The following is a 27,537-nucleotide window of genomic DNA, read 5'->3' as shown; positions in this document are numbered from 1 at the left end:
TAAAAAAAAAACTAATTAACGAAACATAGATAAAAAAATAATTAAAATACGCTATTCAGAATGTTTCACGTTTAGTTTAAAACGAAAAGAAGAAAGGCGTTTTGTTAAAAATACACTTTAATAATAATGACCCGTTGAAAACAATAACAATACAATCACGTAATTAACAAATCCGTCTCGTTAATAACAAATTGGATCACTTCAATAACAAATAGGATCACGTTAATAACAAATTGAGTCACATAAATAACAAATTGGATTACATCAACACCAACGAAACGAAACTAAAATACTGTATCAACTAATAGCACAAGACGATATCTTATTTTAAGCTCAGAGCTCATTGGATAGTTATTTTTTTAACTCAGAGTTTATTTCTACATATTAATTTGGACATTAATCCATTGGTTGCAAGTTACGGGGTATTTGAAAAGAAAGTACCATCGATATTCAGATACCAATATAAAAAAAAATAATTTTATTTGAACATTAATCCATTGGTTGCAAATTACGGGACATTTTTTTAATTGATGTTCTGAAACTAATTAAAAAATTTAAATATGATTCTATTTTTTTCAGCTCAAAAGCGCGGAGATGTACATTTTTAATCACAATTCTCGTAAGTTACCTAAACAAATATTTTAGTTTCTTGATGTATTATTTGTTTTTTTTCTTTCCAACTAAACAATATAAGGTAACAAATCCTCTTAATCAGGTTTCCCTGAAATACTATGAGCTGCAGGACACGCCATGATGTCTGATACAATATGCCCAGCAATGACCAGTAATAATTGTTGGGCCGTTTTTTATACATAGTATTGGTGGGCTCATGTAAAACATATTATATTACAGTAAAGCAGCATTTTTTTTCAAAATTGCTTTAAAAATTCAAAAAGTGCTGGGTTTCATTGGATAGTCTTTTGATTTGTTCAATGTTTAATCGAATGTGTTTCGATTATTACATTTTTAAAATGTCGATTTAATGCTTACATAATAAACGTCAAGTTGTTTGTTCGTACCATTTGTTCAGCTATTTATTCCATTTTCGTGAGTGTAGTCTGGTAGATAGTTATAGGTTGGAATAAAATATTTTACTGCTGGCAAGAATTGCTTTATTAAAGATTTTAAATAATTTTAAACATTCAGCGCGTCAAAAAAATAAAATAGGTTTGTTTCATATTTGTTTTTATTTATTTTTAAATAATTTAATTGCTGTGTTTTCGTTTTAGACGTTTTAGTAAAACTTGGGGTACGAAGCTAAACGATGCCCATAAATACCTCATAAACTTTAAAGGACTGAAATGTGCAAATGTGTCAACACTCCTCCCCCCCCCCCCCCCCACTCCATCTAACCACTTGTATAAAGTCAAGTCAACTACAACAGAGCCAACGGCTCGAGTTAGATAGTGATCTACATTTGATACAAAACCTTCCCTAGAATTATTTTTTAATTGCTGTTAAACCAGGCTACAGTTAATTTGTTTAGACATTTTTATTTCATTCAAATACAGTAAACGCGGATGGCGTCGTACATTTGTACCCCCCCCCCCCCCACCTCATTGCGCCCCAGCCCTTGACGTCATCTGCCCACTAGCCCAGGAAACGTGAGGTTGTTCCTGTAGCTGCTAGTAGTCAGGTAGGTAGGATCTCTCTCCCTCCTGGCGCTCGGCGTCCATCTTCTGTAGCAGGTACATGATCTCTTCAGCGCTTAACTCACTGGGGACCTGAGCGAGGTCAAGGATAGGGACAGGTGAAAATACGTCATCGTTTGAATTTGGGAGTTACAGTAATAATACATTGATGATGATGATGATGATGATGATGGTGATATATTAGTGATATAATAATGATGATGATGATGGTGATTATGATGATGATGTGTGCAGATTGTGATATAATAGTGATAACGATAAGGATAACGATAACGATAATAATAATGATACCGATAACGACAACGATAATAACAACGACAACGATAACGATACTAACGATAATGATTTTTATGATGATAACGGTGATGGTGATGCTGGTATGATATGATAATGTGATGATGATGATAATAATGATTACGACAACGAAAACAAAAATGACAAAGATAAGCTACAAAATAAACAAGACATTATCTAACAAATTCATAAGAGAGTGAAATCTACTTGGCCATGTAAAGAATGTGACACATCACTTTTTACTAATGTTACTATAGAAAAAAATGTGACAGTTACCATTTCTTCTAGTTCTTCATCTCGAGCTTCCAGCAGAGGATTGGAATAGAATTTTTGCTTGGTCTTAATCAGGGGTTTGTCTGCACCGGGGATAACACTGTAGGACAATAGAATTCAACACATTGTTTACATTACGACATAACACACTGTAGGACAATAGAGTTCAACACATTGTTTACATTACGACACAACACACTGTAGGACAATAGAATTCAACACATTGTTTACATTACGACACAACACACTGTAGGACAATAGAATTCAACACATTGTTTACATTACGACACAACAGACTGTAGGAAAATAGAATTCAACACATTGTTTACATTACGACACAACAGACTGTAGGACAATAGAATTCAACACATTGTTTACATTACGACACAACAGACTGTATGTAGGACAATAGAATTCAACACATTGTTTACATTACGACACAACAGACTGTAGGACAATAGAATTCAACACATTGTTTACATTACGACATAACACACTGTAGGACAATAGAGTTCAACACATTGTTTACATTACGACACAACAGACTGTAGGACAATAGACTTCAACACATTGTTTACATTACGACATAACACACTGTATAGGACAATAGAGTTCAACACATTGTTTACATTACGACACAACACACTGTAGGACAATAGAATTCAACACATTGTTTACATTACGACACAACACACTGTAGGACAATAGAATTCAACACATTGTTTACATTACGACACAACAGACTGTAGGACAATAGAGTTCAACACATTGTTTACATTACGACACAACACACTGTAGGACAATAGAATTCAACACATTGTTTACATTACGACACAACACACTGTAGGACAATAGAATTCAACACATTGTTTACATTACGACACAACAGACTGTAGGAAAATAGAATTCAACACATTGTTTACATTACGACACAACAGACTGTAGGACAATAGAATTCAACACATTGTTTACATTACGACACAACAGACTGTATGTAGGACAATAGAATTCAACACATTGTTTACATTACGACACAACAGACTGTAGGACAATAGAATTCAACACATTGTTTACATTACGACATAACACACTGTAGGACAATAGAGTTCAACACATTGTTTACATTACGACACAACAGACTGTAGGACAATAGACTTCAACACATTGTTTACATTACGACATAACACACTGTATAGGACAATAGAATTCAACACATTGTTTACATTACGACATAACAAACTGTAGGACAATAGAATTTAACACATTGTTTACATTACGACATAACACACTGTGGGACAATAGAATTCAACACATTGTTTACATTACGACATAACAGCCTGTAGGACAATATAATTCAACACATTGTTTAGATTACGACACAACAGACTGTAGGACAATAGAGTTCAACACATTGTTTACATTACGACACAACAGACTGTAGGACAATAGAATTTAACACATTGTTTACATTACGACACAACACACTGTAGGGCAATAGAGTTCAACACATTGTTTACATTACGACATAACACACTGTAGGACAATAGAATTTAACACATTGTTTACATTACGACACAACACATTAAATGACAATAGAATTCAACACATTGTTTACATTACGACACAACACACTGTATGTAGGACAATAGAATTCAACACATTGTTTACATTACGACACAACACATTAAAGGACAACAGAATTCAACACATTGTTTACAATACGACACAACAGACTGTAGGACAATAGAATTCAACACATTGTTTACATTACGACATAACACACTGTATAGGACAATAGAATTCAACACATTATTTACATTACGACACAACACACTGTATGTAGGTCAATAGAATTCAACACATGGTTTACATTACGACACAACACACTGTATGTAGGTCAATAGAATTCAACACATTGTTTACATTACGACATAACACACTGTATAGGACAATAGAATTCAACATATTGTTTACATTAAGACTCGACAGACTGAATAGACGAACTAAATAAGAAGCATATAACGAGAAGTGAAAGTTTCAGGTATTTCTTTATCACATGCGCTATTTAAAAAAAAAAACGATGATCTCTAAATAGTTTATGTAATACCACCACCACCCTAGAAAAATTGCTCGTGCTCCCGATTACAACTACCCAATGACCTAGACAAGGATGACCTAATAACGACCTGAATACTAGATCATCATCATCATGCCTCGCCGTATTGTGTTTGGCTAAGCCTTCTGATGCCTGCTAGGTTTTATCCCTACCTGTCTGAGACTAACACTTTACCTGATGGTGCTAGGCCTAGAGGTTGACCGTCTTACCTAATGGTGCTAGGCTGATGGTGCTAGGCTGATGGTGCTGGGCCTAGAGGTTGATGGCCTTACCTGATGGTGCTGGGCCTTTAGGTTGATGGCCTTACCTGATGGTGCTGGGCCTTTAGGTTGATGGCCTTACCTGATGGTGCTGGGCCTTACCTGATGGTGCTAGGCTGATGGTGCTAGGCTGATGGTGCTAGGCTGATGGTGCTAGGCTGATGGTGCTGGGCCTAGAGGTTGATGGCCTTACCTGATGGTGCTGGGCCTTACCTAATGGTGCTAGGCTGATGGTGCTAGGCTGATGGTGCTAGGCTGATGGTGCTAGGCTGATGGTGCTGGGCCTAGAGGTTGATGGCCTTACCTGATGGTGCTGGGCTGATGGCCTTACCTGATGGTGCTGGGCCTTTAGGTTGATGGCCTTACCTGATGGTGCTGGGCCTTTAGGTTGATGGCCTTACCTGATGGTGCTGGGCTGATGGCCTTACCTGATGGTGCTGGGCTGATGGCCTTACCTGATGGTGCTGGGCCTTTAGGTTGATGGCCTTACCTGATGGTGCTGGGCCTTTAGGTTGATGGCCTTACCTGATGGTGCTGGGCTGATGGCCTTACCTGATGGTGCTGGGCTGGGCCTTAAGGTTGATGGCCTTACCTGATGGTGCTAGGCCTTACCTGATGGTGCTGGGCTGGGCCTTAAGGTTGATGGCCTTACCTGATGGTGCTGGGCTGGGCCTTAAGGTTGATGGCCTTACCTGATGGTGCTGGGCTGGGCCTTAAGGTTGATGGCCTTACCTGATGGTGCTGGGCCTTTAGGTTGATGGCCTTACCTGATGGTGCTGGGTTGATGGCCTTACCTGATGGTGCTGGGCCTTTAGGTTGATGGCCTTACCTGATATTGCTGGGCTGATGGCCTTACCTGATGGTGCTGGGCTGGGCCTTAAGGTTGATGGCCTTACCTGATGGTGCTAGGCCTTACCTGATGGTGCTGGGCTGGGCCTTAAGGTTGATGGCCTTACCTGATGGTGCTAGGCCTAGAGGCTGATGGCCTTACCTGATGGTGCTGGGCTGGGCCTTAAGGTTGATGGCCTTACCTGATGGTGCTGGGCTGGGCCTTAAGTTTGATGGCCTTACCTGATGGTGCTAGGCCTAGAGGCTGATGGCCTTACCTGATGGTGCTGGGCTGGGCCTTAAGGCTGATGGCCTTACCTGATGGTGCTGGGCTGGGCCTTAAGGTTGATGGCCTTACCTGATGGTGCTGGGCTGGGCCTTAAGGTTGATGGCCTTACCTGATGGTGCTGGGCTGGGCCTTAAGGCTGATGGCCTTACCTGATGGTGCTGGGCTGGGCCTTAAGGGTGATGGTCTTACCTGATGGTGCTGGGCTGGGCCTTAAGGTTGATGGCCTTACCTGATGGTGCTGGGCTGGGCCTTAAGGTTGATGGCCTTACCTGATGGTGCTGGGCTGGGCCTTAAGGCTGATGGCCTTACCTGATGGTGCTGGGCTGGGCCTTAAGGTTGATGGCCTTACCTGATGGTGCTGGGCTGGGCCTTAAGGTTGATGGCCTTACCTGATGGTGCTGGGCTGGGCCTTAAGGTTGATGGCCTTACCTGATGGTGCTAGGCCTAGAGGCTGATGGCCTTACCTGATGGTGCTGGGCTGGGCCTTAAGGTTGATGGCCTTCTGGTCCTCAAAGTCCTCCCAGTACCAGGTCGGTGGGCCGTAGCTGGAGCATACGTCTTGCTGTAGTGTGGGGGGTGTGTTGACGTAGTACATGATGTAGAAGTTACACATCTCGTCGTTCTGGGTCGACCTGTGGTCAGTTGTCTTTCATTGTTAATTGTTTTCTCGGTAAATAGATTTTTTCATGTGTCTAAGTCAATTTATTTTTTGCTTTATTTTATGGTCTAAATAGAGTCGATTTTTTAAAAAATTATTATCTAAATAAATTTATTGTTTGTACTTATGGTATAAATAAATTGATTTTTTTAAATGCATGGTTTAAATAAATTGATTTTATGCAGAGTCTAAAACGTTATTTTTACGACTTTAAGTTTAACGAAAATTTTCTTTCTTTGAAAGTCGTTTTTTTTAGTTATTTTAGTCATTAGTCATTTTTTAGAGTTATTTGCGAGTCATTTTAGTCAACATTGATCGTATTGGTGTCATTTTTAGAATATTTTAGAAAGTCATTTTAGAATATGTATATGTGAGCACTAGACAAACATATTTACCCGATAGCCACGTCATGGTCTAGTGTGTTCTCCATAGTACAGCGAGCGGCCTGGTGACGCAGAAGGTGAAAGTTCAAGGTCAGGTATGGTCCAATAGAGTATGTGGGCGGGGGTATGATTGTTCAAGGTGTGGTCCATAAGATAGAGGGGGGGTGTCAAGATTTGGTCAAGTAGGACAGACATGGGGGGGGGGGGGGGGTCATGGCTGTTCAGTGTCAAGATTTGGTCAAGTAGACAAGGGGTGGGGAAAGTGGTTGTTCGTGGTCGATTTGGTCAAGTAGGACGGGGGGGGGGGGGCGACATTTTTCTTCAATGTCAAGACCTGGTCAAGTAGATATTGGGTGGGGACTCTTTAAAGAGACATTTGTTGACAAATACTTAAGTTTTCAGTAATGATAAATTAGGATATAGAAATATAATGAGTCTATGGCGATACTATGGGACGATAAGGACAACAACCTTACGATTTATAAAATCATAAAATACGAATACTATTAAATATTTATGAAGACAAGAAGTATGCTATCTCTATAGGGAATAGCTAGAATATCTCAGATTTAAAATGATTAATACAAATACTACACTAAACATTTTGAGTTTAGCCACAGCCAGCAATGTTTTACGGATAACCCATGGATACTGAAGGCAATTAGCATTGATCCAATATTGTCAATGACAACTACACAGTTTCACAAATTCTACAAGTGGACAAGTAACTTCAAACAGTCGCCCATAAGGTATGTGTACGTCACATGATCTCCACACTCACAAACGTCAATTCGTTTTTGTTTTGAAACTTCTTGGTTATAGAGACCGTCCACCAGAGGCGTAGCGAAGGGGAGGGTCGGGGAGGGGGGGTTTATATGTCCCCGGTGGACCCTAGGGTGTGCCAAAATGGGTTGAAAAAAAATTAAAAGCTCATTTTAGCTGCAGTTTTGCATTATAAATATATTAAAAATATACAAGGGGGGGGGGGCGCCAAATTAAAAGTTTTCCTGTGGGTGGGGGTTGCGGTGTGCCAAATTGAAAGTTTGTCCCCAGGCGCCGGGAAGGGCCTCTGCCGTCCACCTTTCTTATCAAAACACAACACCCACCATCAGCTGGTTTGTCGACATCAACACAGAACAGCTCAGTCAGCTCACAACTTACCAAAATATCGCCTTTCTTGATTGTGATTCCAGGATTTGTTACGTTATAAAACATCTGTAAATTTAAAAAAAAAGATTTTACTTTTTTTTTCTTTTTTTTTCTTTTCATAAAACATGGCTTACGATGTACTTATATACAAATTATAAATACATAGTAATTTTGAATATCTGATAATTAATGACCTCATGTGTTTTTAATACGTTAAGATTACATAAATACTTCAAATGTGCACCTTTAAAAAAAAACGGGAGACTATTCAAATTTATGTTTTTCCGACTCAGGAAGCTGTAAAACGTCGAGATTTGCAAAATAAATCTCCATTTTTTTTTTACACGATTACATTTACAAGACTTTCTCTATACTTTGTATATAAAGTAAAAAGGTACAAAAATAAGTAAAAGGGCAATATTCTAATTTAATTTGTTTTTACTAGAAAAACATTAATTTATCAATAATCTGCACTACTTTATGAAGCATTAACAACTTTAATTTCAATTCGTACAAAGAATATAATCAGTATGTTTGTTAACTTAATCATACTCTTGTTAAGTACTATTGTGTATTTGGTTTATAAATGACTTTTCGGCTTTTGGAATGGGAACAACAACATAGTTCTAGCTGTTGTGTTTATTTGTGTTTATATTGAGATGTGGATCATAATCCGTGTCTAGATGTGTTTACTTTGTGATATGGATGTTCATAATCTGTGTCTAGCTGTTAAATTTTTTTTCTGATGTGGATGTTCATAATCTGTGTCTAGCTGTTGTATTTATTTTGTGATGTGGATGTTCATAATCTGTGTCTAGCTTTTGTGTTTATTTTGTGATGTGGATGTTCATAATCTGTGTCTAGCTTTTGTGTTTATTTTGTGATGTGGATGTTCATAATCTGTGTCTAGCTTTTGTGTTTATTTTGTGATGTGGATGTTCATAATATGTGCCTAGCTGTTGTGTTTATTTTGTGATGTGGATGTTCATAATATGTGTCTAGCTTTTGTGTTTATTTTGTGATGTGGATGTTCATAATATGTGTCTAGCTTTTGTGTTTATTTTGTGATGTGGATGTTCATAATCTGTGTCTAGCTGTTGTGTTTATTTTGTGGTGTGGATGTTCATAATCTGTGTCTAGATGTTGTGTTTATTTTGTGATGTGGATGTTCATAATCTGTCTAGATTATCGATATGTATATATATATATATTAAAAGAATGAATGAGTTACAACCTTTAGATCGATATCCGCTACTAAACAATGAATGTGTTACAACCTTTAGATGTATATCCGCTACTAAACAATGAATGTGTTACAACCTTTAGATCTATATCCGCTACTAAACAATGAATGTGTTACAACCTTTAGATGTATATCCGCTACTAAACAATGAATGAGTTACAACCTTTAGATCTATATCCTCTACTAAACATTGAATGGGTTACAACCTTTAGATTTATATCCGCTACTAAACAATATACGGGTTACAACCTTTAGATCTATATCCTCTACTAAACATTGAATGGGTTACTACCTTTAGATCTATATCCGCTACTAAACAATGAATGTGTTACAACCTTTAGATCTATATCCGCTACTAAACAATGAATGTGTTACAATCTTTAGATCTATATCCGCTACTAAACAATGAATGTGTTACAATCTTTAGATCTATATTCGCTACTAAACAATGAATGAGTTACAACCTTTAGATCTATATCCGCTACTAAACAATGAATGTGTTACAACCTTTAGATGTATATCCGCTACTAAACAATGAATGAGTTACAACCTTTAGATCTATATCCTCTACTAAACATTGAATGGGTTACAACCTTTAGATCTATATCCTCTACTAAACAATATACGGGTTACAACCTTTAGATCTATATCCGCTACTAAACAATATACGGGTTACAACCTTTAGATCTATATCCTCTACTAAACATTGAATGGGTTACAACCTTTAGATCTATATCCGCTACTAAACAATGAATGTGTTACAACCTTTAGATCTATATCCGCTACTAAACAATGAATGTGTTACAACCTTTAGATCTATATCCGCTACTAAACAATGAATGTGTTACAACCTTTAGATCTATATCCGCTACTAAACAATGAATGTGTTACAACCTTTAGATCTATATCCGCTACTAAACAATATACGGGTTACAACCTTTAGATCTATATCCTCTACTAAACATTGAATGGGTTACTACCTTTAGATCTATATCCGCTACTAAACAATGAATGTGTTACAACCTTTAGATCTATATCCGCTACTAAACAATGAATGTGTTACAATCTTTAGATCTATATCCGCTACTAAACAATGAATGTGTTACAATCTTTAGATCTATATTCGCTACTAAACAATTAATGTGTTACAACCTTTAGATATATATCCTCTACTAAACAATGAATGTGTTACAATCTTTAGATCTATATCCGCTACTAAACAATGTATGTGTTACAACCTTTAGATCTATATCCGCTACTAAACAATGAATGTGTTACAACCTTTAGATCTATATCCGCTACTAAACAATGAATGTGTTACAACCTTTAGATCTATATCCGCTACTAAACAATGAATGTGTTACAACCTTTAGATCTATATCCGCTACTAAACAATGAATGTGTTACAACCTTTAGATCTATATCCTCTACTAAACAATGAATGGGTTACAACCTTTAGATCTATATCCTCTACTAAGCAATGCACGGGTTACAACCTTTAGATCTATATCCTCTACTAAACAATGAATGGGTTACAACCTTTAGATCTATATCCGCTACTAAACAATGAATGTGTTACAACCTTTAGATCTATATCCGCTACTAAACAATGAATGTGTTACAACCTTTAGATCTATACCCTCTACTAAACAATGAATGGGTTACAACCTTTAGATCTATATCCTCTACTAAGCAATGCACGGGTTACAACCTTTAGATCTATATCCTCTACTAAACAATGAATGGGTTACAACCTTTAGATCTATATCCGCTACTAAACAATGAATGTGTTACAACCTTTAGATCTATATCCGCTACTAAACAATGAATGTGTTACAACCTTTAGATCTATACCCTCTACTAAACAATGAATGGGTTACAACCTTTAGATCTATACCCTCTACTAAACATTGAATGGGTTACAACCTTTAGATCTATACCCTCTACTAAACAATATCCGCTAATAAACAATAAATGAGTTACAACCTTTAGATCTATATCCGCTACTAAACAATGAATGAAGTGTATGTCATATCTGATCAAGCCATTGAACAACACAACGTTGACCCTAACCTCGGGGAGTCTGGGGTCCTTCCTGCCAATCTCCGTCCACTTGCCGTCGCGTACCCGGTACCCGGAGATGACGCGACCTGTTCGTGAGCACATTTTAAATTATAGCTCACGTGACCTAACTTAAGATGATGGGGTCAAAGGTCGAATACGAAATGTCATCAGAAAATTTTTTTATAAAAACCAAATTCCTGAGAAATGTGTTGTCACTGTTAAGTAACAAATCTAGTGCCACTGTAATTGTTAAGTAACAAATTTACTGCCATTGTAATTGTTAAATAACAAATTTACTGCCACTGTAATTGTTAATTAACAAACTTACTGCCACTGTAATTGTTAAGTAAAAATTTACTGCCACTGTAATTGTTAAATAACATACCTAGTGCCACTAATTTTTAAGTAACAAATCTAGTGCTACTGTAATTGTTAAATAACAAATCTAGTGACACTGTAATTGTTAATTAACAAACTTACTGCCACTGTAATTGTTAAGTAAAAATTTACTGCCACTGTAATTGTTAAATAACATACCTAGTGCCACTAATTTTTAAGTAACAAATCTAGTGCTACTGTAATTGTTAAATAACAAATCTAGTGACACTGTAATTGTTAAATAACAAATCTAGTGCTACTGTAATTGTTAAATGACAAATCTAGTGCCACTGTAATTGTTAAATAACAAATCTAGTACCACTGTAATTGTTAAGTAACAAATCTAGTGCTACTGTAATTGTTAAATAACAAATCTAGTGCCACTGTAATTGTTAAATAACAAATCTAGTGCCACTGTAATTGTTAAATAACAAAACTATTGCCACTAATTATTAAATAACAAATCTAGTGCCACTGTAATTATTAAATAACAAATCTAGTACCACTGTAATTGTTAAGTAACAAATCTAGTGCCACTGTAATTGTTAAATAACAAATCTAGTGCCACTGTAATTGTTAAATAACAAACCTATTGCCACTAATTATTAAATAACAAATCTAGTACCACTGTAATTATTAAATAACAAATCTAGTACCACTGTAATTATTAAATAACAAATCTAGTACCATTGTAATTATTAAATAACAAATCTAGTACCACTGTAATTATTAAATAACAAATCTAGTACCACTGTAATTGTTAAGTAACAAATCGAGCACTACACGTGTGTCCTACCTAGCGTATGCGCGTGGGTCCTGTAAGCGAAAGGGATTATCTCAATGTCCTCTGGCATTTCACAGGCCACTTCAAAGTATTCTGGGGGCAAAGGTCACGACATGAGGCATTTAGACAACAATCAAATTACCCTATGCAATGTGTGTAGGCCTACTTGTAGTTTTGTGTGGGCTCGTAGATTAGACATTCTGTGTTATTATATAGATTGTGTATCTCTATATGGCAGATTAGTACTCAATTCTGTTTCCCTATCACAAGCCGTGTATTCCCAAATTTATGTACTCTCTATATCACAAAGCGTGTATTCCCAATGGTGAGTGCTTAAATAACGACTGACTTTACACCGGTGACCTTACTCCAGCGTGTACACGTCACTTACCTGTTGTGTGGGCCCTTATGACTCCATCAGTCACCATAAGGTAAACACCTGCCTCTTTAGGTGTCCTGTAATAATGATTTTAAAAAAAAACGTTAGTTCTAACACGTTGACAATACGTTGTATGTTTACTTTTGGTAAGGAAACATAATACATCAAATGTTTCTTTCAAATTGATTGTAAACAATTATCACTATTTTTACTGAAAATATTGTAATTGTTCCTATAAAGATTGTACCTTATATAGATTATCTTATACAGATTCTATCTTATAAAGATTATACCTTATATAGATTCTTTCTTGTAAAGATTCTACCTTATATAGATTCAATCTTATAAAGATTCTATCTTATAAAGATTCTATCTTATACAGATTCTATCTTATAAAGATTCTATCTTATACAGATTCTATCTTATAAAGATTCTATCTTGTAAAGATTCTATCTTATATAGTATCTACACAAAGTAATTTTTTGAAAAAATAACATACGCTGTCTGGGTGGTAATTAGAGTAAGACCCGAGCTGTCTTTTTGATTTACTGCACATGTAAAACAAACATTTTAATTAGTATACGTATGATTGTTCATGTAAAACAGGGGTTCCCAACCCCGTGCCCGCCCGCCGAACGATTCGTTTGTGCCCGCCTCTCACTATTCGACAGAGACAGAATTTTTTTCATAAACATTATTGAGAGGTTGAAGGGGATGGAAATCGAAAGTTTGAGGGGTGGTTGGGGGGGGTGCAAATCGAAAGTTTGAGGGGGGGTGCAAATCGAAAGTTTTGTCCCCGGGTGACGGGAAGGGTCGCTACGCCTCTGGAAGGAGTTTGTCGATTTAAAATAGGTGGTGCCCGCCACCCTACCGATATTTTAAAATGTGCTCTAGAGTAAAAAAAAAAAGGTTGGGAACCCCTGATGTAAAATAAAACATTTTAACTAGTATACGTGTAATAGTTTATGTAAAACAAAACATTTGAATTAGTATACGTGAAGAATGTGATGTAAATATTTAGGTAGTGTGGATAAAAGTTGATAACTGATGAAAGTGGATTGTTGATGAAAGTGGATAATTGATGAAACTGGATAGTTAATTAGATTAGATTATTTAACAAAGTTTTTCGCATGCTGATTGTTGAGAGGTTGTATGTTGGTTATATGTTGGTTGTATGTTGGTTGTATGTTGGATGTATGTTGGTTGTATGTTGGTTGTATGTTGGTTGTATGTTGGTTGTATGCTGGTTGTATGTTGGTTGTATGTTGGTTGTATCAAAATGTTGTAGTTGTAAGGCATGCAGCAGTGATGGAGCTGAACGACGTGCAGCATGTAGGTGCCGTCCACCCCCCCCCCCCCCCCCCGTACTCACGTGGTGGCTTGAAGCTGGTCACGTTCTTGTAATGCACCTGTAAGACCAGGTATTTGATGGGCGTTTTCTGTCCCACGTCGAAACTCACATCTGTTGTGGGGGGGGGGGGGGGGGTGATAAAAAACAAAGTTTATGTGGGTTAAATATTAGTAGGTTTACGTTAATTAGATGACTAGGGTTGTGGGGTTTATGGTAATCGTCAACATTAGCCATGATCAAATCGTTAACAGAGTTAGTCGCAAAAAAAAACATTCTCATACATTACATGATAGAATTAATAATGAAAGTATTATTAGACAATTTATGCGAATTTATTTTAGTATATAGTTGAGTTCATACGAGATTAGTCATAAAATTAAACTCTAAAGCTGTGTATTTTTTAAATATTCATAAACTATGTTAGCCTTATTACCAAAGTATTGTGCATGCTTTACGGACATGTACAGTCGTTTTCGAAATCGTCAGTTCGGTTATCGTTTAACTACAAACCTAACCTAAGCCTAAACCTTTAAATAAGGCTTAATATAACCATGTTTTATTAATGTGAGAGGTTTTTCAAAAAGAAATGTGTCTCGCTGATGAGGGAAGCTGTTTTCCTTTTAATTTAACCTAGGAAATAACCTTTACAATTCAATGATGAATACTTGCTGATATTAATTTCATAAATTAAAACAAGTTAATAAAAAGTCTAGTAACAATTTAAGCGCAATTTCCTTATGTTAGCCATAACAATTTTAAATCGAGATAAATCATATATTCAGCAAATAAGTAATGCAACACAAGTAGTTTTAATAATTCAAAACAAAACAGAAAAAATATTTATTAACGAGATTTTAAAAAAATTGCGGACGTGTAGGGGGTATTTAGGGGGTATTTAGTTGTCGCGCTCTCTATATTGCTATACAGAACTGCTCGCGCAGTTCGCTGCTAAGCCAGCCAGGTCACATGATTTACCCTCCTCCTCCTTCGCCTTCCACTGCCTTATTTGCTATATAGTACTGTAATGTATTATGTATAATTTAATTTAAAAAAAAATGTTGTGACCGAACGAAAGGATTTTTTGAAAACTTTCTTCGGCATTATTGTTCTAAATTATGGCAGGAATCGATTGGTAAATGTTTCAAGTCGCTAAGTGGTCTGGTTGCCGAGATATGGGCCAAAAACTGCATTTTTTTCGAGGTTTTTTGGCTTTTCCGGGAAATCCAGGAAGGAATTCCGGAAATTATTTTGGCCCACAATCATCCTCGGAACTTGCTTAACATATTTGCTTTTGGAACTAGTCCTCGATATTGCTTCGTTGAGGAGGAGATACGACTTAAAGCTGCGGACATCCATCCGTCCATTCCCAGAAATGACGAGTTAATAAACGCAATTCTCCAGAATGGAAATTGCGCTAAAAAACAATTATGTGTGGGAAAAGGTATACGATATTTTTACTAAAAAAATAGTAAAACAAAATTGTATGGAAACAATGTAGGCCCTATTTGTGTAAGGAAACTTTTTCATCGCCAAAAAAAAAGTCAAATATTTAATTTTGATTCAGATGTCGAGTCACGTCAGATGCATCTCTCTCACACACCCTACCACAAACACTCACACTCATAGAAACACACAATAAAACGCACTCTCCCCCACACCCCTAACACACACACACATTGATATTTAATCTTTCCCCCGATACGACGCGAGATTGGCCACCTACGGCAATCAGGCTTTATATTGGCCTCATCGATCTTTGTCAGCCATGTTTGCTAGCCTGGAGCTATTTTTAGCCACCACCCACGGATGCTAACAAACCATCGGTTCCCTCAACCTCATACCCTGGCTCTAAGCTTATATTAATAGTCTGTGGGGTGGTATATATATATATATATATATATATATATATATATATATATATATATATATATATATATATATATATATATATATATATATATATATATATATATATATATACTTATACGTATACAATAAAATTATCGAACTAACGCTATAACAAACATAACCTGTAGCAAACAGTGAAGTAAAACGTATTTATACCAACAGCTGCGTAATAATGTGCACGTGAGTTTTAATCTTGCCCTCACCATGTGCAGTTTGATACATGGGACAGGTTAAGACAAGGGGTAGGTTGATTCACCTGGGGTGGGGTGACACCTGGGGGCAGGTAACACTAAGGTGGAGTGACCTGGGGGCAGGTAAGACTCATGTTGGCTCAGCTATAGGGAGGTTTAGACGCGGAGTCAGGTAGACACCTCGGTCAGGTTGACTCACCTAGGGGGCAGGTAAGACTCATGTTGACTCACCTGGGTAGGTACGTCTAAGGTTGACTCACCTAGGGGCAGGTAAGTCTAAGGTTGACTCACCTAGGGGCAGGTAAGTCTAAGGTCGACTCACCTGGGCAAGTAAGACTTATGTCGACTCACCTGGGCAGGTAAGACTCATGTCGACTCACCTGGGCAGGTAAGACTCATGTCGACTCACCTGGGCAGGTAAGACTTATGTTGACTCACCTGGGAAGGTAAGACTCATGTCGACTCACCTGGGCAGGTAAGACTCATGTTGACTCACCTGGGCAGGTAAGACTCATGTTGACTCACCTGGGCAGGTAAGACTCATGTTGACTCACCTGGGCAGGTAAGACTCATGTTGACTCACCTGGGGGCAGGTAAGACTAAGGTCGACTCACCTAGTCGACTCATGTTGACTCACCTGGGGGCAGGTTAAGACGTGGAGCCTCCATGGCCCAGGCGTAGAGTATCCTACTCCCTTCAGCACAGACGCTGCCCTTCTGATAGTTCCTGGTCGTTGTGGACATCTCACCACAGTCCCTGAAACAACACAACACATTCTGTATTGGTAGCCTCACACACCACATTCTGTATGGGTAGCCTCAACACATCACATGCTGTATTGGTAGCCTCGACACACCACATTTTGTATTGGTAGCCTCGACACATCACATGCTGTATTGGTAGCCTCGACACACCACATTCTGTATGGGTAGCCTCAACACATCACATTCTGTATTGGTAGCCTCACACACCACATTCTGTATGGGTAGCCTCAACACATCACATGCTGTATTGGTAGCCTCGACACACCACATTTTGTATTGGTAGCCTCAACACATCACATGCTGTATTGGTAGCCTCGACACACCACATTTTGTATTGGTAGCCTCAACACATCACATGCTGTATTGGTAGCCTCGAACTAAACACACCACACTCTGTATTAGTAGCCTCAAACACACCACATTCTGTATTGGTAGCCTCAAACACACCACATTCTGTATTGGTAGCCTCAAACACACCACACTCTGTATTGGTAGCCTCGACACACCACATTCTGTGTTGGTAGCCTCGACACACCACATTCTGTATTGGTAGCCTCGACACACCACATTCTGTATTGGTAGCTTCAAACACACTACATGCTGTATTGGTAGCCTCGACACACCACATTTTGTATCGGTAGCCTCAACACACCACATTATGCATTGGTAGCCTCAACACATCACATTCTGTATTGACAGCCTCAAACACACCACATTTTGTATTGGTAGCCTCAAACACACCTTTTTCTGTATTGGTAGCCTCGACACACCACATTTTGTATCGGTAGCCTCGACACACCACATTCTGTATTGGTAGCCTCACACACCACATGCTGTATTGGTAGCCTCAAACACACCACATGATGCATTGGTAGCCTCAACACACCACATTCTGTATTGGTAGCCTCGACACACCACATTCTGTATTGGTAGCCTCAAACACACCACATTCTTTATTGGTAGCCTCGACACACCACATTCTGCATTGGTAGCCTCGACACACCACATTCTGCATTGGTAGCCTCGACACACCACATTCTGTATTGGTAGCCTCGACACACCCTATTTTGTATTGGTAGCCTCGACACACCACATTCTGTATTGGTAGCTTCAAACACACCACATGCTGTATTGGTAGCCTCGACACACCACATTTTGTATCGGTAGCCTCAACACACCACATTATGCATTGGTAGCCTCAACACATCACATTCTGTATTGGCAGCCTCAAACACACCACATTTTGTATTGGTAGCCTCAAACACACCTTTTTCTGTATTGGTAGCCTCGACACACCACATTTTGTATCGGTAGCCTCGACACACCACATTCTGTATTGGTAGCCTCACACACCACATGCTGTATTGGTAGCCTCAAACACACCACATGATGCATTGGTAGCCTCAACACACCACATTCTGTATTGGTAGCCTCGACACACCACATTCTGTATTAGTAGCCTCAAACACACCACATTCTTTATTGGTAGCCTCGACACACCACATTCTGCATTGGTAGCCTCGACACACCACATTCTGTATTGGTAGCCTCAAATACACCACATTTTGTATTGGTAGCCTCAACACACACCACTTTTGTATTGGTAGCCTCGACACACCACATTCTGTATTGGTAGCCTCGAACTAAACACACCACATTTTGTATTCGTAGCCTCGAACACACCACATGCTGTATTGGTAGCCTCAAACACACCACATTCTGTATTGGTAGCCTCGACACACCACATTTTGTATCGGTAGCCTCAACACACAACATTATGGATTGGTAGCCTCAACACATCACATTCTGTATTGACAGCCTCAAACACACCACATTTTGTATTGGTAGCCTCAAACACACCTTTTTCTGTATTGGTAGCCTCGACACACCACATTTTGTATCGGTAGCCTCGACACACCACATTCTGTATTGGTAGCCTCACACACCACATGCTGTATTGGTAGCCTCAAACACACCACATGATGCATTGGTAGCCTCAACACACCACATTCTGTATTGGTAGCCTCGACACACCACATTCTGTATTGATAGCCTCAAACACACCACATTCTTTATTGGTAGCCTCGACACACCACATTCTGCATTGGTAGCCTCGACACACCACATTCTGCATTGGTAGCCTCGACACACCACATTCTGTATTGGTAGCCTCGACACACCACATTATGCATTGGTAGCCTCAACACATCACATTCTGTATTGGCAGCCTCAAACACACCACATTTTGTATTGGTAGCCTCAAACACACCTTTTTCTGTATTGGTAGCCTCGACACACCACATTTTGTATCGGTAGCCTCGACACACCACATTCTGTATTGGTAGCCTCACACACCACATGCTGTATTGGTAGCCTCAAACACACCACATGATGCATTGGTAGCCTCAACACACCACATTCTGTATTGGTAGCCTCGACACACCACATTCTGTATTAGTAGCCTCAAACACACCACATTCTTTATTGGTAGCCTCGACACACCACATTCTGCATTGGTAGCCTCGACACACCACATTCTGTATTGGTAGCCTCAAATACACCACATTTTGTATTGGTAGCCTCAACACACACCACTTTTGTATTGGTAGCCTCGACACACCACATTCTGTATTGGTAGCCTCGAACTAAACACACCACATTTTGTATTCGTAGCCTCGAACACACCACATGCTGTATTGGTAGCTTCGAACTAAACTCTCTGGTAACTTAAGCTCTGCTAGAAAACCTAATCTCTCTTAATATACATAAGCTTTTCCATCCGATCTAGGCTCTTTGGTTATATATAAGCTCTTTTAGCAGTCCTAAGTTCCTTCATAAATAAATAAATTATTTTGGTTATTTTATTTATAAACGTAAGTTCTGCTATTATAAATAAGCCATGTGATCATATTTAAGCTCTGTTCTAAGACTTAAGCTCTGCTAGATGATCAAAGCTCTGTTTTCATACCTAAGCTTCAATTGCTAATGTAGGTTTCAACAACAAATCGATTGCCTAGAGGCAATGGAAGACTTGTATGAGATATACTCATCTGGTTATTTAGCAACATATACATACAACCAAAACATAAACTGACCATATCATATACATATCACCAAAACATAAACTGACCATATCATATACATATCACCAAAACATAAACTGACCATATCACATGCATATCACCAAAACATAAACTGACCATATACCATACATATCACCAAAACATAAACTGACCATATCACATGCATATCACCAAAACATAAACTGACCATATCATATACATATCACCAAAACATAAACTGACCATATCATATACATATCACCAAAACATAAACTGACCATATCATATACATATCACCAAAACATAAACTGACCATATCATATACATATCACCAAAACATAAACTGACCATATCATATACATATCACCAAAACATAAACTGACCATATCATATACATATCACCAAAACATAAACTGACCATATCATATACATATCACCTAATCATTAACTTACCATATAGATTCTGGGTCACCTCCTGGGTATTCGCAGCCATACAAAAGTATATGATGGGCAATGTTGGCGTTAGCAGTGGGAACAAATCCAGCTGGGGTGGAAAGATATATATATATATATATATATATATATATATATATATATATATATATATATATATATATATATTTATTTATTTATTTATTTATTTATGTGTGTGTATGTGTGTGTATAATTGGCTGTGGGTGTGTATATATATATACATATATATATATATATATATATATATATATATATATATATATATATATATATATATATACATATATATATATATATATATATATATATATATATATATATATATATATATATGGGTGTGTATGGGTGCGCGTGCGTGCGTGCATGTGTAAGTTCGTGAGTGAAAAGTGCGTTCATGGGTGTGCCACTATATTGTGTAAAAAAAACTTGTAAATATACTAATTACAACTATTCAACGAGTTTGAGGCATATTTCAGAACTGACTGAAGGTCTTTTTTTAGTTACACTTGACCCCCTTGTTTTATTTTACGGGCATAAAAAACATTGTTGTTATAAATTATAAATAAACTAAAGGAAAGATGTATTTAATTGGATGACGTTGCTACAGAGGCCATATTTCTCATTGCAGGTAGCCCCCTATTTGGTATCTAATTAATAAATAACATAACTATAAACTATTTTTTAAACTTGTAAATGATCTGACAAAAACTTGTAAATGATCTGAACAAAACTTGTATATGATGTGATCAAAACTTACTAATGTACTTGTGAGCCTCCTCTACCTTCATGGCCTTACATAGGTATGTGTCGGGCTGTGGATTTTATAATACACATTTTTAATTACAGGTTAGCGTATTCAAATTATAAATTATGTACATTATAATTACATTACAGCATTTCATTTTTAATGCCCATTAAACCATTATGATAATCCCCAATTTATTATATAGGCCCGTTAATATATTCTAACGATTCGTTAATATTTTCGAACTACCCCATTAATATTTTCTAATTACAGATTTTAGTGCTGAGGTCGATTGAGATTTTTTCAGTAGTATGTAACAAAACTAACTCAAATGAATGGCCTTCCCGAGTTCGAAACCCGAGCAGAATGGGCTCAAAAGTTGGGGACAGCAACCCATCTAGGAGAGACAACTCTAAAGTCAAACAAACAACTGTTCCATGTAGATTGTTCTTGGATGGATAAAGACTATGGAAGCAAAACCTAAAAGAAATGCGGCTGACATTGCTGATATCAATTTCGTCAAATAAAATAAAAACATGATATCTACTCACATCATCTAACATGTCGTCTAACATGTCATCTAACATGTCATCAAACATGTCATCTAACATGTCATCTAACATGTCGTCTAACATGTCGTCTAACATGTCATCTCACATGTCGTCTAACATGTCATCTCACATGTCATCTAACATGATATCTACTCACATCTTGTGGTTGTACTTGGGGCATCAAAAAACTGATCTCAGTCACAGCATTAGGGGGTGGGGCAGCTACAGCAACACCTAGTGACATCACCAAGATGGCGGGTATTATGGCCGCCATTTTTATCTGGAAAGGAAATAATTGCGTTTAATTTCAATACAAGATATATATATATATATATATATATATACTGTTTTCTAAAAGCTGCTTTCACATCAGAAAATTTAAACTTCCCTCTTCTGAAACCAAAAATTAACCAAAGACCTAACAAGTTCTTGAACCAAAGTTCCACCAGACTAGAACTGGTCATTATATCGTAGGTTAAGTTAAGTTACACTTTCGCACCCAGCGGTCCAGAAGATGGAGTAGAGTTAACCTTTCACTGTTACCTCGGCATAAGAAGGAATACTGAGGTCAGCACTATTCCCAGCCACCGTTACCTAACGTGAGTCAGGTACCCATCAGGGCTGGGTGGTCTCAATGATAGCCTACGGACGCGAACCGAGATTCGAACGAGAAACTTTCGAGTTAGTTGTCGTAACCTCTACCACGTAGCTGTTATACTACTTGTATATATAACATTTATTTTATACTTGCGTAGTCGAGCTAATCAAAACCACGGAAAGTTAAGACAGTTTCAAAATCTATTTATAGACCTTTCATTCACGAATGAAAGGTTATAATTAGATCTAGGAGACAAATCTCAGTTACAAGTTAAAGCTTTCAATTTAAAAAAATGTAGGCTACTTTTAGATTTGCAATCAATATTAGATAATCAAAATGTTTATAAATAGCATCGATAAATGGGGAACTCGCGTCATTTCCTTTGCTGAACAGTGCGCATGACATTGCAGAGTTATCCAATATGAAACCCACCAGTATTGATTCAAAGGAATTGATCACCTCCAAGAATGTTACACGGCAAGATTATATATAATTAACATCCGATCACCAATCGATACAACGAATCTTATTGTATTGATTTTTAAAAAAATTAATTAGTTACGACACAAGAATGTGAGGTCACTTAAGGTGAACTTAAATCCTGCACATGCGGGTTGGTGAAGAATGTGCCTACAGCACACTATCACACAAACTTTCATACACACACACTCATACAAACACTCAAACACATACAGAAACATGGACACGCACTCATACACACACACACACTTACACAAAAACAACCACTCACATACATATGCAGGAAGTGGCTGTAGCACTCCTCCACAAACACACAAACTCATACAAACACACACATAAAAAATACACACACACACACACACACGCAAACTCCGACACACCCGTTAGTTACCCAGATTTATCTTTGACAATCCCACACACACACACACGCGCGCGCATACAGACCTACACATTCACACTTGTTACCCAAAATAATAGTAGAGATTTGTGTTTGATAATCACACAATCACACCCATACACGCATACACACTCACTTACACACACATACACTCACACACTCACATACACACTTACATACACACACACGCTCACACTAGTTAGTTATCTAAACATAACCTGAACATCTGCCTACAGATAGAAGCTCAGCGAATGCATTGATTAGCTATCCGCTTGGGGCGACAGAATCAATTTCATGTATCAATTGTAATGCACCATAAAACAATATTAACAAATACTTAAACTGGCACGATATGCTATCTATAATTTGCTTGATAATTAAAACCAAATACACATAACGTGGCTTAAGCGGTAGAGCGCTAGACGGTTAACACGAAAGTCTCAATTGCGAATACGGGTTCTTGTCAGTAGAATGTCCCTGAGTCCACCCAGCTCTGATGTGTACCTGACTCACGTTAGGGAAAGTAAAGGTGGCTAAGCAAAGTGCTGGCCACACCTTCCCTTCATTTGCGGAGGCCAAGAAATATAAGAGCTCTACTTCATCTGCCCAATGGATCGCTAGGTCTAAAGAGGATTCCTTATACACAACGCTTGCTGTATTTTATAGCCCAAGTTGTAATACATATTGGGGGTAGGGGGTGCTAGTGTTTGATTATGTTTTGGTTTGAATTAGTTAATTGGCTAACGTTAACCTTTAACCGAATCCAACATGTCCAATAAAGTGACAAAAGAGAGTCACATTGCGTCATACGTTGCTGACTCTAGATTCAATAGCTCAGTGTCAAATACCCTGAGCCTCATTACGCTAATTAATCAAAGATTTTGTACGCTTCGTTTTTAAATCGTAAAAATGCCTGTGTTCGAATCCGATGAAGCCCTAAGGTACAAAAAACAAACCAAGAACAAATAATGAACATCGCAAAAAGCTTGACCAGTCGAGTACTCAACATGGCCAGCTAATTAATCACAAGGGAGTGTTGGGGCTCAAGGACACGAGCACAACAACAGGACAAAGCTTTCAGGACATTTGGGAACATTGGTCGATATTTGGAACACTTCTTTGGTAGACCCAGTTCAAACATCAGCCAGTAACAATAGGTCCATATGTGTTTCGATGTATAATCCGTGTGTAGAAAATGGCTCTGATACACCCCTACCACTAACCCTTAACACCCCATACACCCCAACACACACATACAACTTAACTGCCCAACTCAACCCAATCATCCGTACGCCCCTAACTATCCAAACTCTTCCAACCACCCTTCCAACCCCCTTTTGAACCCCCTTAAAGCTAAGACACACTGAATCAACTATCGTTCACATCAGCCGGGAACAATAAACGTCTGATGTACACTGTACATCGGCTTTTGTTTTAGTGCATTTACCCCCCCCCCCCCTCCCCCCATAGGGCCGTCTGCATTTCTAACACACGTTTATTGGTTTATTCTTATTGTCCGAGCCATTAAGCGTTCAAGTGTTGTTGAACTACATAGATCATAGACATTGAAAATCTTCGGAATGGATCTATAATCGCATCGAATGAATGTAAATTAGATCTTTCTGTTACAAAATTAAAGAGCATTTAAATATATTTATAAGTAGGCCTATATATATATATATATATATATATATATATATATATATATATATATAGTGACCGATATATTTATAAGTCTAAGTATATATATATATATATATATATATATATATATATATATATATATATATATATATATATATATATATATATATATATATATATATATATATATATATATATATATATATATATATATATATATATATATATGTTAACACGGAAGTACCTGCAGGTAAACAGATCTATATTTATTGCTGCCTGTTGACAACATCTCACACGCACGTAACTTCTAAATACTCAACGAGTTGCTACTTGTATGAACCAGGAAACGATGATAACAAATGTATAAAGTCAAAGCTGACGAGGATTATGACTGGGATTATTAATCCCGATTATAGCGCGGGTGATTTATCAAGTAAAACGGATCAAGTAAACGACACTGTACTCACATATGTGCGTCCTGTGGCTACACTTTCCTAGACCTAACCAATCGATCAACTGCTTGCTGAATGAAGTCTGCCAGCCTCGTTCTGAATCCGAGAGTAAATCAACGACAACAATGGCCGCCCACGTCAGATGAAGCTTGTTTTGACGTCACACTTTGCAGGAGGTTGTGGAACTGTATCGTGGTGTGAGGGGGGGGGGGGGTGGGGGTGGGGGGAGTACTCCTGCTTTTCTCTATGGATTTCTTTTTTTTTCTCTCTTCACTGCGTCACTCTATCGCCTCCCCTTTTTATGTGATGTGTGTATTGATTTGTGTTTTGTATGAGGCTCTACGGTATCAAGTGTTGGCGATGTGTTGAAGTTGTGTTGACGATGTGTTGAAGATGTGTTAACGGTATATTTGCTTGAGCAAACCAACAGTTGCTGCAGCTGGAAGAGTAGCAGTTCATTTCAATAGTTGTTGTCTACTTCTGTTTCTTTTGTTGGCAAACTGAACATTGTTGGATAGCTTCATAAGATCACCTAACATTTTCACTTACCTAAGATCACCACAAACCTAAGATCACCACAAACAGAAGATTACCACAAACCTAGGGTCGCTAAAAACCTCAAACTACATTTTAGATTATCAGCAACCTAAGATCACCATTAAAATCACCACCATCCTAAGATCACGGCTAACCAAATATTACCACTGAAATCACCACCACCTTAATATCACCACTATGATCACCACCAGTCTTAGATCACCACCTCCCTAAGATCACCACTATGATCACCACCATTCTTAGATCACCACCAACCTAAGATCACCACCTACTAAAATGTACTTAATACTTCAAATAAAATCCCTAGCCATGAAAAAAATCAAGACTGTAATCAGACAGTCTCATTAATCAAATTGTTCAACGAATCTCCCATTGATTATAACCTCAGTATCTTTCAAACATCAGAGCTACAATACTGTTATCATATTTCTATTATTAAAGTGTTTTTTCACATTCGACACAAACGGTCTCCCATACAAAATCTATTAAGGAAATGTTCCTGTTTCCATGGCTACAAGGCACCGACGTCGTTTTCCTTTTACGGCACACGACAAGGACGGAAATAGCTTATCAATATCAAAATGGCGCCCACTGGTCAGAGCGAGGCGTTCATGGCACAGCTCGCGCCAGTCGCACGTCACGCGACCTCGCTCGAGACTTCCAGCACGTGCGGGCGGGTCGATTGGCAGACGACAGTAAATGTCTTTTTGACTGTCCTCGTATCTTTATTTGGAATCAATCAACGAACCAGTGTAAAATTCTATGCCTGGGTTATAAATACTCGATGGAAGCATCTATAACCGATGTCTTTGATAAAAGCTAAGATCTAACAATATCTTACCAGCGTAAGATTCTATACCAGGGTTATAAATACTCGATGGAAGCTTTTATAACCGATGTCTTTGATAAAGGCTGAGGTCTGACAATAAATGCCAAATATTGATTTGACATCTCGATATACACTATATTATCAACTTTTTAATGTACAGTGTTATTTCCCTGAAGTAAAATGAGCAATATTTTTTGTTGGAGAATTGAATTTGCAATGATTTTTTTTTTGTAAACTAAATGTTTAACGTTTTCGTTTTACTAGAATGTGCAAGTCGTTTTTCGTGAATTAAAATATGCACATACAAATACGTAAATTAGAATGTGCAATTGTGTGCTTTTTGTGAACTTGATATTTTAGCTGATGTAGCATGTACGTGTAAAATAAAACACGGTGGTATCTTTATGAGACATACAACATTGTTGGTAGTAGGCCTATACAACAACCACAGAGTATAAAAACACATTTCAATGTGATTGGTTGGCCAAACCACGTGTTATCATTTTCTCATCAGCTTCAACACATTGCGCAATACGTCCAGATTTGGAATTCCCCAGTCAATATAATATGGGTTATTGGGGGAGGGGGGGGGAGAAGTAAAATAAAAATGGTTACCCAACGACATACACATGCACACAAACACAGACATACACACGCACGTACACACACACACACACACACACACAAGCTGTTAACGAGATTACGTCAACTCAATGGGAAAAAGGAGACATTTTTTCTGAACACAAAAACAGTTTTTAAAATTAAAATAAAAACACATCACAC

At 37.8% G+C, this 27,537-nt stretch overlaps 1 protein-coding gene across 2 annotated transcripts; it reads right to left on the bottom strand.

Annotated features, from left to right (window-relative positions):
- Positions 1–1,335: 1,335 nt before the first annotated feature.
- On the bottom strand, positions 1,336–25,545 carry LOC131947807 (putative peptidylglycine alpha-hydroxylating monooxygenase 1). Of its 2 annotated transcripts, none has more exons than XM_059309139.1 (15): positions 25,383–25,545; positions 21,954–22,076; positions 21,258–21,312; positions 20,480–20,570; positions 16,838–16,956; positions 14,123–14,212; positions 13,250–13,298; positions 12,763–12,827; positions 12,384–12,464; positions 11,219–11,295; positions 7,915–7,968; positions 6,766–6,815; positions 6,177–6,344; positions 2,223–2,319; positions 1,336–1,724 (listed from the first exon to the last, which is right to left on the bottom strand). In XM_059309139.1, exons 2-15 carry the CDS (start codon positions 22,068–22,070, stop codon positions 1,626–1,628), a joined length of 1,212 nt encoding a protein of 403 aa, XP_059165122.1. In that variant the 5' UTR covers positions 22,071–22,076; positions 25,383–25,545; the 3' UTR covers positions 1,336–1,625. The 2 variants fall into 2 exon arrangements, with proteins under 2 accessions (XP_059165122.1, XP_059165123.1); XM_059309140.1 differs by having other exon boundaries at positions 25,416–25,540.
- Between the last annotated feature and the right edge of the window lie 1,992 nt (positions 25,546–27,537).

This window comes from Physella acuta, unplaced genomic scaffold, assembly GCF_028476545.2.
Source record: "Physella acuta isolate Inbredline_101_S28 unplaced genomic scaffold, ASM2847654v3 ptg000607l, whole genome shotgun sequence".
Classification (NCBI taxonomy): domain Eukaryota; kingdom Metazoa; phylum Mollusca; class Gastropoda; family Physidae; genus Physella; species Physella acuta.
This window is presented reverse-complemented; position numbering and strand designations above follow the sequence as displayed.